Below are 13,521 nucleotides of genomic sequence, written 5' to 3'. Positions count from 1 at the left end.
CAGTCCACCAAGATGTAGTTAGTTTTTTTGAAATGGTTCTGTACTAAGATGGAGGTAGAAGCAGCGTGATATGTGCACCGTGTCCCTGGAATATGTTTTCGAAAGAAAATGACGTAGAGTCTTCTTAACCATTGCTAGAACTTGCACCGAGGATGCCGAAGTGGGTACTAAACTTGCATATGCAACGTGCATAGAGACTGATGGGGCGAGTGATCACACGTGGTCCATGCAAAGGAATGCTGGGCCCCTCTGAGGCCCTGACGGTCACTGCTGGCACGCAGTGGGGACACTGCCCCCTCAACCTTGCAGTTTATTCATGCAACTTACTTTAGAGAAATTCTAAATTCATTTTGAGGAGAAAGAGGCGACATCTGCATAGGAAAAGGAGGAGACGGTGAAGAGTGATTCAACATAAAAGGCTGAGATTGTAAAGAGAAAGCGAGGGGTGGCCGAGAGAGGCAGCGGAGAATAAGGATAAGGAGGGAGAGCTCATTTCCACGGAATAAAACGGAGAAGGAACGCGAGCATCATTTGGGGGTTGAGGTGCAGACCTCAGGCAAGAACTGGTTGATTGGTCAGAGTTGTGGGCTCTGTTCTGGATAGTCCTGGAGATAAAAAAAAAAAAGGGGGGGGCTGGATACAGGTCGGTCCCATTGGGTGCAGGACGCCTTCGACGGGAAGAGACGTTCAGTGTGGCCTGCCCTGTGGTTGGAGGTCACCCTAGGAGAGTCCGCAGGCTCTGGGGGAATCTGTCAGTGGGGGTGGCAGATTAATGGGTAGAAATGTCAGATCAGTAAAATACACAAAATTATCATTTGTAAATAAAACCTGAATCTGATGGAATCCAGGTTGAAAATTTCTTGGGATGACTGGCTTTTCTTGCACAATATTTATTCAAATAAACACAAAACACATATAAGATATCTGTTATAAAAGTAAATTATTAGTCAGTTTCTTCTTCTTTACAGATTTACCTTATGAGCCACCCAGGAGATCAGCCTGGACCGGTCACGGCCACCCCGCCCCCCAGTCGAAAGGTGAGGTGTTGGCTCCGACTGCCTTGAATCCACGTGGCACAGGGTCCCTCTTGATGGAGTAAACATCATTTCTGCAGCTAATCTATGGTTTTCCCACATGGAAAGTGTTCCTCCCCTTGGCAAGACAGGCACAGCTAGCCTTCAGGTTATACCCACTTCCCCACAAAGAGAAGTGACTGCTGTCACAGACTTAAGTGCGCACTCATGCTTGTCTCCTGGGGTGGCTGAGTGCAGATCAAACACGGAGTGATTTCCTGATCTCGGCCATGTTTAAAATCTCCCTTGCTTTATTTCATTTTCCTGATCGTTTCCCTTTTACCTATTTTAGATTGCGATTCATTTAAATCTGTTTTGTAAGCCATTGCAAATTCTTTTCTTTTGGGAAAAGGGGGTATAAATACATTTTTTGAAATAATATAAAGTGCTCTCTCTCTCTTTTTTTTTTTTGCTGCAATGTACACATTTGGTTTCATGAGAAAAGAAATTTTTCCTTCCTGTAAGATGTTTATTATAAAAGGGAGACTGTTACATCACTAAGGTAGCTGATGGAACGATGATACCACAGCATCAAAGACGAGTGGCCACATATAACTTACAGCTCATTGTCTCTCTTGTCTTCTCACGTTCAGCTGCTCAGCCATCTCCTTCCGCAGTGCCCAAAACCGAAGACCAGCGGCCTCAGCTAGGTACGTGTCCGGGAGCCTCCGTGGCCATGAGCGAAGCAACAGGTTGGGTGGCATAGTTCTAAAATGTGTCCTTTGCTAACGAGACTCATGTTGCTTTGTCTTCTTCACAACTGCTTCATATATCAGTTGGGGACGGAACGATCCATCTACTCAGCCAGGATGACTGGGGAGTTGGTTAAAACATCTCCACAGTCTGCACAGTGAATGTGGAAGGAAACATTCTGCTTGCACACTATGTGTCTCTGTGTGGCTCATGAGTTCTTTTAGTTTGACCTTACTGTCCAGGCATATCACACCGGTGCCCTCAGGTGCAGCAGTGCCCACACCGGTGCCCACACAGCACAGTGGGGAGTGGATGTTATCAGTGATGCTGTCAGCACGGCCCACATGGAGCCAGCCGGTTGGGGACTTAAGTCGTGTGCCCTATTTGTTTCCTGGAGTGGAGAGAGTACGGGGCTGGGTGAACCCCGGGCCAACTCTGAGCTCAGCCGAACGAGGAGGCCCTGAGCAAGGCACTTTACTCAGCTCTCCTGGGAGGTTTTATCTAACACGGGTGGCGCCAGGTGACCTTGGTGTGGGGGACACGTTCAGCTCTGAAATCGGGGAGCACAAGACAGTCAGGAGAACACCCACAGTGACATCACCGAGTCACAGCTGTGTCTTTGAAGTTTGACACCTTTTCTTTTCTCTGTAGATCCTTATCAGATCCTTGGACCGACGAGTAGCCGCCTTGCAAACCCAGGTGAGATACGTCTGGTGTGGTTGCTAACCTTTACGGCAGTGGTGGTTGTGAAAAGATACACTGGCAAGGGTGACCAGTTCCTTCCACGGAACCAGTTTCAGGGTTAGGTCTCGCTGGATTAGTCGCCCAAGCGGAAAAATATGGGCTGGGATATAAATGAAGGTTTTAGCTTCCGCAAAGAGCATCATGCCCTCATCCACGCTGCCCGAATTTCCTAGGTCCACTAGAAGAAGGACACGGAGGGGGGCAGAGGCTTAGAAAACAAATGTTTTCTGTGTCAGTTTTGAAGGACGACGTCCAAGGTCAAGGTGTCTGCAGGGCTAGTTATCTTCTGAGGGTCATGAAGGAGGGACCTGGTGCAGACTCTCTCCTTGGCTTGTAGGTGGCCACCTCCTGCCTAGATCCCTTCCCCTGTCTTCCCTCTACATGGGTCTCTGTTCCCAGTGTTGTCACCCTTTCATACCAGCACTGGTCATATCGGATTAGGGTCACCCTGATAACCTCACTTTAACGTAGATCACCTCCGTAAAGACCCTGTGTCCAGTAAGGTCACTTTCTGAGGTTCTGGGGGGCTAGGACTTCAGCATGTGAATTTGGGTGGGGGTGGCACAATTCAACCTATTACACAAGCAGTTAAATCATATTTCAAAAAGGAGAATGCTTCTTACAACCCTACGATTTCAAATCCAGAGTTATCTTCAGAATGGTCTGTTTCTCCACTTTGATGCCAGGAGAAAGGGCGGGTTCTTCCCTGGCCCGTTTGTAGCTCGGGCCTTGCGAGGGTGGTGGTCACCTGTGGCCACCTGCCAGTGCCAACCCCGCTGTTTTATTTGGTGACGCTCCGATCCGAGCCAGCAGGGCTGCAGAAACCCACCACGCAGGCTGCGTATTCTCAGCAGCAAGTCAGACGCGAGGATGGCACGGGCGTCTTGCCGGCACACGCTGGAAAGTGTATTTCCTAAATGTCGAGGCCAAGATCGGGCTGGAAATGGAAAAATTCAGATTCAGCACACGTCCCCTCGAGGGAGGCTACGCTTTGGGGACATGAGATATGATGATGGAGAGTCCGCCATCCTGACGTGCTATTTTAGCTCATGTCAACGAATTCAGCAAATGTTCTTGAAGCGTCTGACGGGGTGGAAGGGCCTGCTTTGTTTCCTGCCCTCCCCCGGGTCTGGACCAGGTGCTCAGTGATTATTTGTTGAAGAAGTCAGTGCCGGAGCCATAAGATCTCATCCTGACCCTCAGGGAGCGCACATGCGGTGGAGAGGGGGTGTAGGGAATGGCCACACTGTGCCACGAGGGCGGCCGCCGGCGCTTCCCTCATACGCGAGCCCCGCCTGGTGGCCGCGTCTCCGGGGCCTCGGTCCCTCCCCGTGCCCGTGGTCAGCTTTCCGTCTGCAGTGGCCTCCACAGCCTTCGAACTGAAGCGATGACTGTGAGTGAGGTGCTTAGGGAGGCGGGCCTGGAGCGGTGCTCAGGGGAGACTCGAGAGAGGAAAAGACGGAAGCCAGATGCTGGCAGCGTTAATTCACATTCTGACCGCTCCCCCACATGATGCCTGCACGGCGCGCATGCCTGGGGTCCTGGCAGCCGGAGGTCATTATCTCCATCCGACGGAAGGGGACTCGGAGGACCAGAGAAAGTGGGTAGCTTTTCCCAGGTCACCCAGCCAATCAGAGGGGAGGCTAGATTTGAACCCGGACTCTGTCTGCAACGTCTTTCATTGCCTTCCCCTAAACTCCCTGAGCAAGCCCGGGGAGGGGCGGGGCGGCGAGGTCTGGGAGAACGGGGAGCGAGAGGAGAGAAAGGAAGGCTCGCCATGCAGTTAGCAGCTGCTCAGGTGCACGGGTGGGTCTGAGGTCAGGGATGGAGGGAGCAAAGTGCCAGGGATGCCACACAAGACCAAACTGGCCTTCCCACACACACACACGCGGGCCAGTGAAATACAGGCCCACGCCCATGTCCCAGCGCAAAGGTGTGGCCTAGGGGGGAAGGGGGGCTCAGAGAGTGGCCGGCCCGTGAGCAGAGCCTCAGCTCTCACAGAGGCACGCGGTGCCCAGCAGCTGGAATGCCCACTGTAGGTAGAGGGCCTGGCGGAGGTGGGAGGCCTGAGAAGATGTCTTGGTACCTAAGTAGCCAGGGACACTCGCGTCTCATGAAGGACCGCCCTCTACCCCTTTCTCGGCGGGCTTGGGGAGGCGGCGGCATCCTACTTCTGACCTGCACATGAAGATTGTGTTCCTTAGCTTGTCATGACTTAGGCCAGTGGTCAGCAAACTCATTAGTCAACAGAGCCAAATATCAACAGGACAACGATTGAAATTTCTTTTGAGAGCCAAATTTTTTAACTTTAAACTATATAGGTAGGTACATTGTTATTAACTTCATTAGGGTACTCCTAAGGCTTAGGAAGAGCCACACTCAAGGGGCCAAAGAGCTGCATGTGGCTCGCGAGCCACAGTTTGCTGACCACGGACTTAGGCCTTCTCTCCACCCTGCCTTGGGCCCTATCATCTGTATTCACGTGGCCTTTCCTCGGGACCAGCATGTCTTTCATCTTTCTATGAATGCTCCTTCCTGTCGGGGTCTATTATTCCACGCTCTGAAAAATAAATCCCTCATCCCTCCCAGTGCTGGCTCTTTCCACCGTGCGCATTCTTTTCAGTGGGAAGATGACATCATGGAGCGTGAATGCACGGGCGCTGTCAGCATCGGGCCATCTCCGCCCCCAGCATTCACTGCTGTGCACTTGGCCCGTATTTCTCCTGCTGGGAAAGGGTGTCCCTGGGTTGCCCTGTGGACCAGGCAGCTCCTCTGTGTCCGTCAGGCGGGCTGCGCATTTCACGTGGCTCCTTGAATGGACCGAGGCCACCTTTCCAAGAAAGAGGCCTGTGGAGGTACGTCGGGTGGCTGCCTGGGGACACCTAGGGAGCCTTCCCTGGCGGCCGGGACAGTGCACGTGGCTCAGGCAAAACCCGGCACCGTTTTAGGATGTGCTGTTCATTGTTAAGGGGTTCTGGCGTGGCCAGTCTCCCACTGGGAACTTCGCAAGCTCCTGGCCCAGGGAAGGGACCCCAGGGAGGGGCTAGAGAGGACGTGCAGGCGTGGGCCTGAGAGCAGGTTTGTGCGGTGATTCGGGGCTGCAGCCTGCGGCAGGGTTCCGACCCTCGCTGACCTTTTGCAAGTTAGTCACCTACGTCTCTGGCACCCGGGAAGCATCCAGTGGCTTCCTCCAGCTCCAGGCCAGGGGCGTACCTTCCTTTCAACTTGGATTTCCAGCCCAAACCAGTCAGAATCAGAGCGTCCCCTACTGCGTTCATCTTCAAAGTGACCTTGAAGGTTGTGCTCTTGCCATCAGCCCGTTTTACAGGTGAGAATACCGAGGCACAGAGCTGGGGGAGCTGCCCCGGTCCCATCCGTGGTGGAGCCAGGAGCCAGCCAGCAGTGCTGTCACCACAGTGGCCCTGACAGCCGCTGGACACCCTGGCCCTCCAGCAAGTCCCTTCTGAGCCACACTCAGCCCAGGACATGTGTCCTGGGGCCACGCCTGCTGCCTTGATTTCCACACGGTGGGGGCTGTGCACACGGTGTTCCGTGGCACCCCAGCCGTGGGAGAAAGTGGCCCAGATGACTGCCACCGTGGAGCCTCCTGGGCTCTCCGTTGGCTGTCCCCACAGTGTCCTGCTCAGGGACAGCCCTGCTGGTCCCACAACTGCTGACCCCCACTCCTCCCCAGCCTGCTCTGCTCTGTGGTTTATAAACCGCTCAGATGTTCTGCCCTTTTAGGCTCAGTCTGGACCGCCTTGCTGCCCTGTTTCTCTTCTTTCCTCTGGAAAATGAAAGCATTGCCTTTGGGCCTCTTCCGAGCCCTGTGCTGCTCACCCCGCCGGGCTCTCCTGGAGGCGGGCAGCCCCCATGGTGCCCCACCACGCGGGTCTACCCTGGGCAAGCTGAGTGCTCCTTCCTAGTGCTGAGGGTGTTCTCGAGACCGTTGTTACTCATGAGTTGCAGGTGGTGATGCCTGTAGGAGGCTTGGGTCTTATAAGAGCTTCTCCTTTTACTTGTGTGTGTGGCCAGTGGGCGCCCCAAGTCACTCTAAGCTTCCCAAGCCTTAGGTATCTTGCCTTGGGACCCGTACCCACTAGTCTAAATTGCACCCATGTGGCACCGTCAGCGTTATCACTTTGACAGTAAAATAACTGACTAGGTTGCTGCTGAAATTCTGTGGCCGTGAGTAATCCCTTTACTTTCCTAGCGACTGAGATTTCTTGGCTCCCGCGTGCACCCCTGACCTTGCCCGGTGAGGCTGTGAGATCATGCCATGAGGTGATGGGCGTCAGGTGCAACCGTGAGTGAGCTGGACGTAGTGTCTGTTTCCTACGTGTTCTCTGAGCTTGCATTGACGTGGGGTTCTCAGGTTTGGGAGCCGATTGGTTTTGTTTACAGATCTCATTCCACAGACCCTGGGGATGCTCAGAGGCCGGAGCCCGGGTCCTAAGGGCTCGTTTAGGGCAAATAGTGAGGAATGCTCATCCGTTTCTTAAGCTTGAGTTTCCAGCCAGGGTTTCAGTCCGGGCCAGCTAGTGCTTCTGAAGCAGGAGAGACGGGGCCCAGCTGTCCTCTGGTCCCGTGGTCCACGTTTGTACAGGAAGCGGCCGAGGGATAGGTTCCTGGGGGGCAGTGTCCACGTTTGGACAGATCCCGAGGATTCTTTCAGCTGCGTAGGAAGGTCTGCATGTTTCTACAAATCTGTGGAATTGCTCTCTTCGCTGAGGAGGCTGCCTGAATATTTATTTTCGGATGATTCCCTGTTTATGCTGAAGCATATGTCAGATTGCTAAATCAAAAATCCGTGTTCATCTCTATCCCCAGGTCCCATATGGTTTTTTCTTTCCAAGTATTAATCCTTTGGTTACAATATATACACTAAAACCATATGGTTCTCCCACTCCGTCCTTGGTGTGTGTGTTTAAAATGCATATTAATGAAACGTTGGGGGCAAGAAGACTTGATTGAGAACAGTTTGTGGTCCCGAGAAGGCAAAGGCTCCCAGTGTGACGCCCTACAAGCTGCTAATACCTTTCAAATGTGCGGCTGGACCGAGCGCGATCGGCTTCGGGACGTAGTCGGGAAAGGCTGATCTTTCTCACGGAGCAGGCGGGTGGATGGATTCACAGACACAGCCCCCTCCACGTGGCCAGCGTGGGAACGAGGAGGTGTGAGCTGGACAGCTTACACAGGGAGCTGGTGAGAGGACTGAGTGGAAAACAAATTCGTAATTGAGGTCTACGTGACATCGGTTCCCTGAATGGTTGCCAGTTAAAGCGACTTTGACCACCCGATCACATCCCTGGGTTCTCGCTGAGAGTATAATGAAAGGTAATCTTTGTGGCCATAAGCCCGAGGCCGCTGCAGCTGGGAGTCCGGGAGAAAGGACCTGCTTCTGACGCATCTGCAAAGCATCTTTAATCTGCTGGACAGCCCTGGGTCTCTCCTGGGATTCAGTATGACTGTCAGTATTGAATGCTTCTCCCCTTTAGCGAGCCGTGAGTCAGCGTAAACACGCTGGTGGTTCTCAACCTTCCTAATGCCGCGACCCTTTAATACAGTTCCTCATGTTGTGGTGACCCCCAATCATAAAATTATTTTCGTTGCTACTTTATAACTCTAATTTTGCTACTGTTATGAATCGTCATGTAAATATCTGATATGCAGGATGTATTTTCAGGGGTCGCGACCCACATGTTGAGAACCGCTGGAAGGTATTGTAACATCATGGTGAGGTGCCTGATTTGTCTCTGAATTTAAGAAAACATGAAAGCTGCATCTCTGAAAGCTGATTCCCATGGGGTCAGGAGAATCCTGACGGTGCACCCCAGTCTAGCAAGGACCCCTCAACCTCGTTGGCGCCTGCCTCCCCCCCGCCCCCCCGGGGACCTGCAGCCACTCACTGTAGCACTTCTCCTTCCTTGGAAACTTGTGAGCGCAGTTGGCACGGCGGCGCAGGGCGCACACGTGGCTTTCCGTTACGATGCGTTTGCCTAAACACTGGAAAGGGGCGATCTGGTTTGAAAGAGGGCCAACGCTTCTCTAAACTTCCTCATTTTGAGTGGGCGAGTTCTGTTCTAGGAAAAGTTTAGACAGAATGGCTTTCCGAGTGCCAGCGAAATGTTATGTTAGAAATAACGGTGTTTACTTCCATTCTCTTTTGTTTTTTTTCCATAAACTTTTTAGGAGTTCATTTCCTAAATCTGACTTTTATTATTTCACTTGACCTCGCCAATATAAATGGCATTAAGTCATTATTGCCATCCACATAACGGCCCATTCTGCCTCACAACATAGGAAAAATAGGACCTCCACCCCCTACCCCTGCAAACATTGTGTTGACCTGGATATTCTTCTGAGAAGTCAGGAGTGGATGGGACCAGCCTGCCATCCACTCGCCCCATAGAAATTCTCTGCTTCTTAGGAAGGACTTGGGTTTGTAACCAGACTGATAGTCACCAAGGGCCATTGTCCGAGGGCAGGTTCCCTGGGTGCAGAGTTTGGGATGAGGATCCTCGTGCGTGTGATTAGCTAAGGGCATGTTCTCGGGGGAGGGGGGGGGGAAGCAGGACAGGGGCAGGGGAAAGAGGACCCTGGGGCCCTAGTGGACCCCTGCTTCAGTCTGATCTCAGGGAACCTCGGGAGCATGAACAGCTTCTCAGGCTGGGCCCCTCCCTGAGGCAGGGGGGCCCGTCTCCCGTAGCCTTGGTCTGTCCCTCTGGCCGCAGGCTGCTGGGAATGGGCCAGGCGGCTCCTGTCCAGCCACGGGCAGTTGTCAGCAGAACAGGGGAGGCCCCAGCATCTGAGGGACAGGTGCTGGCCTGGGAAAGGGCCCTGGGTGCCCGGTAGCACCCCCCCTGTCACTGAAGAACGGCCGCCTCTCTGTGCACCCCATCCTCACTGCTGTTTCCTGTCCCCCGTAGGGAGCGGGCAGATCCAGCTCTGGCAGTTCCTCCTGGAGCTCCTCTCCGACAGCTCCAATTCCAACTGCATCACCTGGGAGGGCACCAACGGGGAGTTCAAGATGACGGACCCCGACGAGGTGGCCCGGCGCTGGGGCGAGCGGAAGAGCAAGCCCAACATGAACTACGATAAGCTCAGCCGCGCCCTCCGCTACTACTACGACAAGAACATCATGACCAAGGTGCACGGGAAGCGCTACGCCTACAAGTTCGACTTCCACGGCATCGCCCAGGCCCTCCAGCCCCACCCCCCGGAGTCCTCGCTCTACAAGTACCCCTCGGACCTCCCGTACATGGGCTCCTACCATGCCCACCCGCAGAAGATGAACTTTGTGGCGCCCCACCCCCCCGCCCTCCCCGTGACCTCGTCCAGTTTCTTTGCGGCCCCGAACCCGTACTGGAATTCCCCGACCGGAGGCATCTACCCGAACACGAGGCTGCCAGCCAGCCACATGCCCTCTCACCTGGGCACCTACTACTAGAGCCGAGAGGGGCCTTTCCCAACAGCACGCAGTCGTCGCCAGGACATTGCCACACACTCTATTGGAGACCAGGAATCAAAAAAATAAAATAAAATAAAGTGCCTCAAGAGGAATGAGAAAGCTGGGCGGGGGATGGGGAAGGAAGCCAGGGACGAGACCCAAAGACTCTTAGCGGGAGGGAATGACGAAAGTATGACTACAGAGAGACAGTGGATGCTGACCATGGGACGTACACGGACCTGGGATCTGTGGGCCAACCTTGTAAAAGACATTGTAGGTAGAAGCATGAGGTCATAGGACAAAGTGCCAAAGAAAAAGTGGCCTGAAGATGTGTATACACTTCAGAGTCCAGGATCCTGCTCATGCAAACCAGGATAGAACCAAAGCAATCCAGAAAACACAGTCTGGACCTAACGTACCATTCCTAATGCCATTTGAAGGAAAACTACCTGTATTTAAAAACAGAAACATATCAAAAACAAAGCAGAAAAAGAAAAAAGAGACCGTGCAGCGGACGTGGATACGAAACTCATCGGCGCCTGCTGCTCCGGGTGAAATCAGATTCATTCCATTTGACGGAGAGCTGTCAGCTCTCCCAAGCTGTGAAGACGACCCAGAGTCTCCAACTCCTTTACAGTATTCCAGGGGCCAGGAGCCGGACGCGGGACTGAGCACGTGCGTGGAGAGAGTGTGGATGCAGAGGAGGGCTGGGGGATGTGCGGGCGGGTGTGGAGGGGCCGAGCCGGAGGAGGCAGGGCTGGGCGGGAGCTCAGGCCGTGCAGCTGGACGGGGGACGGTGTTGGGACTGCGGAGAAGGCATCATGGGGACTCGCGGTTGAATGCGGTCAGGGCTGCACCAAAGCCAGTGTGAGAGGGAGGACGTGGTGGAACGGAGCGAGGGGCAGTGGTGGGATTCAGACACGAAAACATGCATCTCCTTTTTGTTTGTTTGTTTGTCCAAAGAAAATTGTAACTGGAATTGTCTGATATTTAAAAGAGTCATTCGGGACGGCATGGCTTCGTGGGGGCTCTGTTCCCCAGGGGGGGTCCGGCGAGAGACGCTCTGGGCCGCTGCGCTCCGACATCACCTGGCTCTGGGCCAGGCAGGCTCCGGTGTCCCTTCGAGTCGCGAACGCTGTGCGTTTGTCAGAAAGAAGTATACAAGTCCATGCGGTCCCCCCCCCCTTTTATATAATAATTATATAACTTATGCATTTATACACTACGAGTTGATCTCGGCCAGCCAAAGATACATGACAAAAGAGACAATCAGTGGTAGAATGTGGCCTTGAAATCTCACTCTGTATGCTTAATGTTTACAATACGAAGTTACTAGTTCTTAGAGTGCAGAATGTATGTAATAAAACAAGCTTGGCCTAGCACGGCGAGTTGGAGTCACCTCGGCGTCTGCATTCGCACTTTTTCGGTGACGGGCCTTGCCTGAGAGCAACCTGTGCGGATTGTTGTGGGTCTTGTGTTATAATCTCATCACCTCCGGGAACTGAGAGCCAAGCAACTAGGGTGTTTGGCACCCAAACAGCGTGGGCTCTCTGCCCTTCTTGCCCTCTCTCTCTCTTTCTCTCTCTCTCTCTCTCTCTCTCTCTCTCTCTCTCTCTCTCTCTCTCGTATTCCTAGTCCCTTCTAGAAGGACCAGAGGTTCCCCCCAGGGACTCCACATTCGTGGCCCGAGTGGAAAGAGGCCGAGGCGCTGAGGTGGTTGCCGAGGCATTCCAGATGAGCACGGGACACACATCACCCTGACTCCATTCTGTGGCCACAGAACACCTGTCGAATGGCGAGCTAGCTATTACTCTCAGTGCCAGCTGTATTGCTGTTGGTAAATAGAGCGTCAGACAGCTGCGATCCCTCACTTTAAGGAAACAGGACAGCTTCTCAATGGTCCACTCGCCTTCTCTCTCTGAGGATGTCACCAGGTAGCCTGTGGCCTGGATCTCCCCGCCACGGCATTGTCTGGGTGCCACGGGGTGGGCGTCACCGGCCCCGGGCCTGGCATATTACCAGACACGGTGTGTTTCTCCGACCTCAAGTCCGTTTCCTTTGACACCTTTTCTCTCTTCTGTGTCACCAATGCTGCCGCCCTGGGCCAAGGGGAGGGCGGTTTGAGAGGCGGGACACGAAGCAACGTGAGAGGAAGCCGGCCTGACCGACTCCTCGGCCTGAGGGGGCCATTGCACAGCTGGTTTGGGGCTTGCTTTGCGCCTCGTAGGAGATTAGGTGAAGTTGCCAGGCCTCGGTGCTGTGGGTGTTTGGCAGTGATCTTCAAAGCCCGTGGGGTCCGATTCCACCGCCTTACTCGGATTAAAAGAAGTCCCACCATCAATCATTTCCCAGCAGCCTGGGGAAAGCCCCCCAAGTGCTTCTATCTCTCGGGGGGGAAGTAACTAAAAGCAGGAAAGCTGGCAGCCGGGGGGCCCACGCTGCTCTGATGGACAAGATCAGTCATTTTTTCTGGGGTGCAAAGGCAGGCACACCTACATTCTACTCAGAAATGCAGACGTGCTTGGATAACCACTTGGGTCCACTCCTTCCATGTTGTATAATGAGCCAAATAATAGAAACAAGACACGCTGATCACACTCAACCTCTCAGCTGTTTTCAGTTAGGTCCCCCTCCACGCCCCCGCTCCCCCAGATTATTAGCAAGCTTTCTGACACGCATGGTGATTTTGGAGAAGATGATAATGCTGAGTCCTCCCAAATAAATCATTCTTAAATGATGTCATAAAAGAACGTTGACCCTCTGCCCTCATCATCATCTGGTTTCAAAGCTCTCTCCAACGCGTGCTCCCAGCCCCCTGGACCCCCGCGCGGTCTCGCTTCTGCTGGCAGGAGATAGGTCCTCTCTCCTCGTCCCAGTCTCCGGGGCACTTCTGGGAACCTGCTTACCCCCCAGGCTCAGCCAGAACCTCATTCTGTCTCCAGGCTGATGCTCTGGCTGCATCTCCGAGGGGTTCAAGGTGAGGTCACCGGTGGGGACTGTTGCACTTAGAGAACTTACTGTTGCCCCAAAGCACCTCTCCGCACTGACATCTGGTTACGGGGGCCCGGAGGGGTGCGTGGGGTGACAGGTGCAAGAACAGACATCTGACCCTCGGAGCTGCAAAGAGGGGAAACACAGATGTCCGTGGGACCCAAGAAGATCTTTAGCTGTGGAAACAGAACAATGTCGTTCTTTAGAAACCTGACTTAGCTAGTCTCTCATCACTTGCTTGGTTCTCAGATGACTAATTAGAGAATAAAAAGCACTTTGGATTACTCAAGGTGTACCAGGTTCTGTTCCTTCTCTTTATTTTAACCTTGTTTTAATTAATAAAAATACATTTTTATTGATTTCAGAGAGGAAGGGAGAGGGAGAGAGAGAAACATCGATGATGAGAGACAATCATTGATCGGCTGCCTCCTCACGCCCCCCACTGAGGGTCGAGCCTGCAACCGGGGCATGTGCCCTTGACCGGAATTGAACCTGGGACCCTTCAGTCCGCAGGTCGATGCTTTATCTATTGAGCCAAACCCGCTAGGGCTTAGCCTTGTTTTAAAAAAT

At 53.5% G+C, this 13,521-nt stretch overlaps 1 protein-coding gene across 6 annotated transcripts in view; it reads left to right on the top strand.

The window, feature by feature from the left end:
- The window catches only part of ERG (ETS transcription factor ERG), a 222,957-nt gene extending 211,483 nt beyond the window's left edge, over positions 1-11,474 (top strand). For 4 of the 6 annotated variants that reach the window (XM_059686457.1, XM_059686458.1, XM_059686459.1 and 1 more), the window contains 4 exons: positions 969-1,037; positions 1,667-1,723; positions 2,418-2,465; positions 9,440-11,472. In XM_059686457.1, coding sequence (XP_059542440.1) covers positions 969-1,037; positions 1,667-1,723; positions 2,418-2,465; positions 9,440-9,960 — 695 coding nt within the window. In that variant the 3' untranslated portion in view covers positions 9,961-11,472. Of the gene's footprint in view, positions 1-968; positions 1,038-1,666; positions 1,724-2,417; positions 2,466-9,439 lie in introns of all 6 variants that reach the window. The other 2 variants (XM_059686461.1, XM_059686460.1) reach the window with 2 other exon arrangements.
- Positions 11,475-13,521: the final 2,047 nt, after the last annotated feature.

The sequence above is a fragment of the Myotis daubentonii genome, chromosome 3 (genome assembly GCF_963259705.1).
Source record: "Myotis daubentonii chromosome 3, mMyoDau2.1, whole genome shotgun sequence".
Classification (NCBI taxonomy): domain Eukaryota; kingdom Metazoa; phylum Chordata; class Mammalia; order Chiroptera; family Vespertilionidae; genus Myotis; species Myotis daubentonii.
This window is presented reverse-complemented; position numbering and strand designations above follow the sequence as displayed.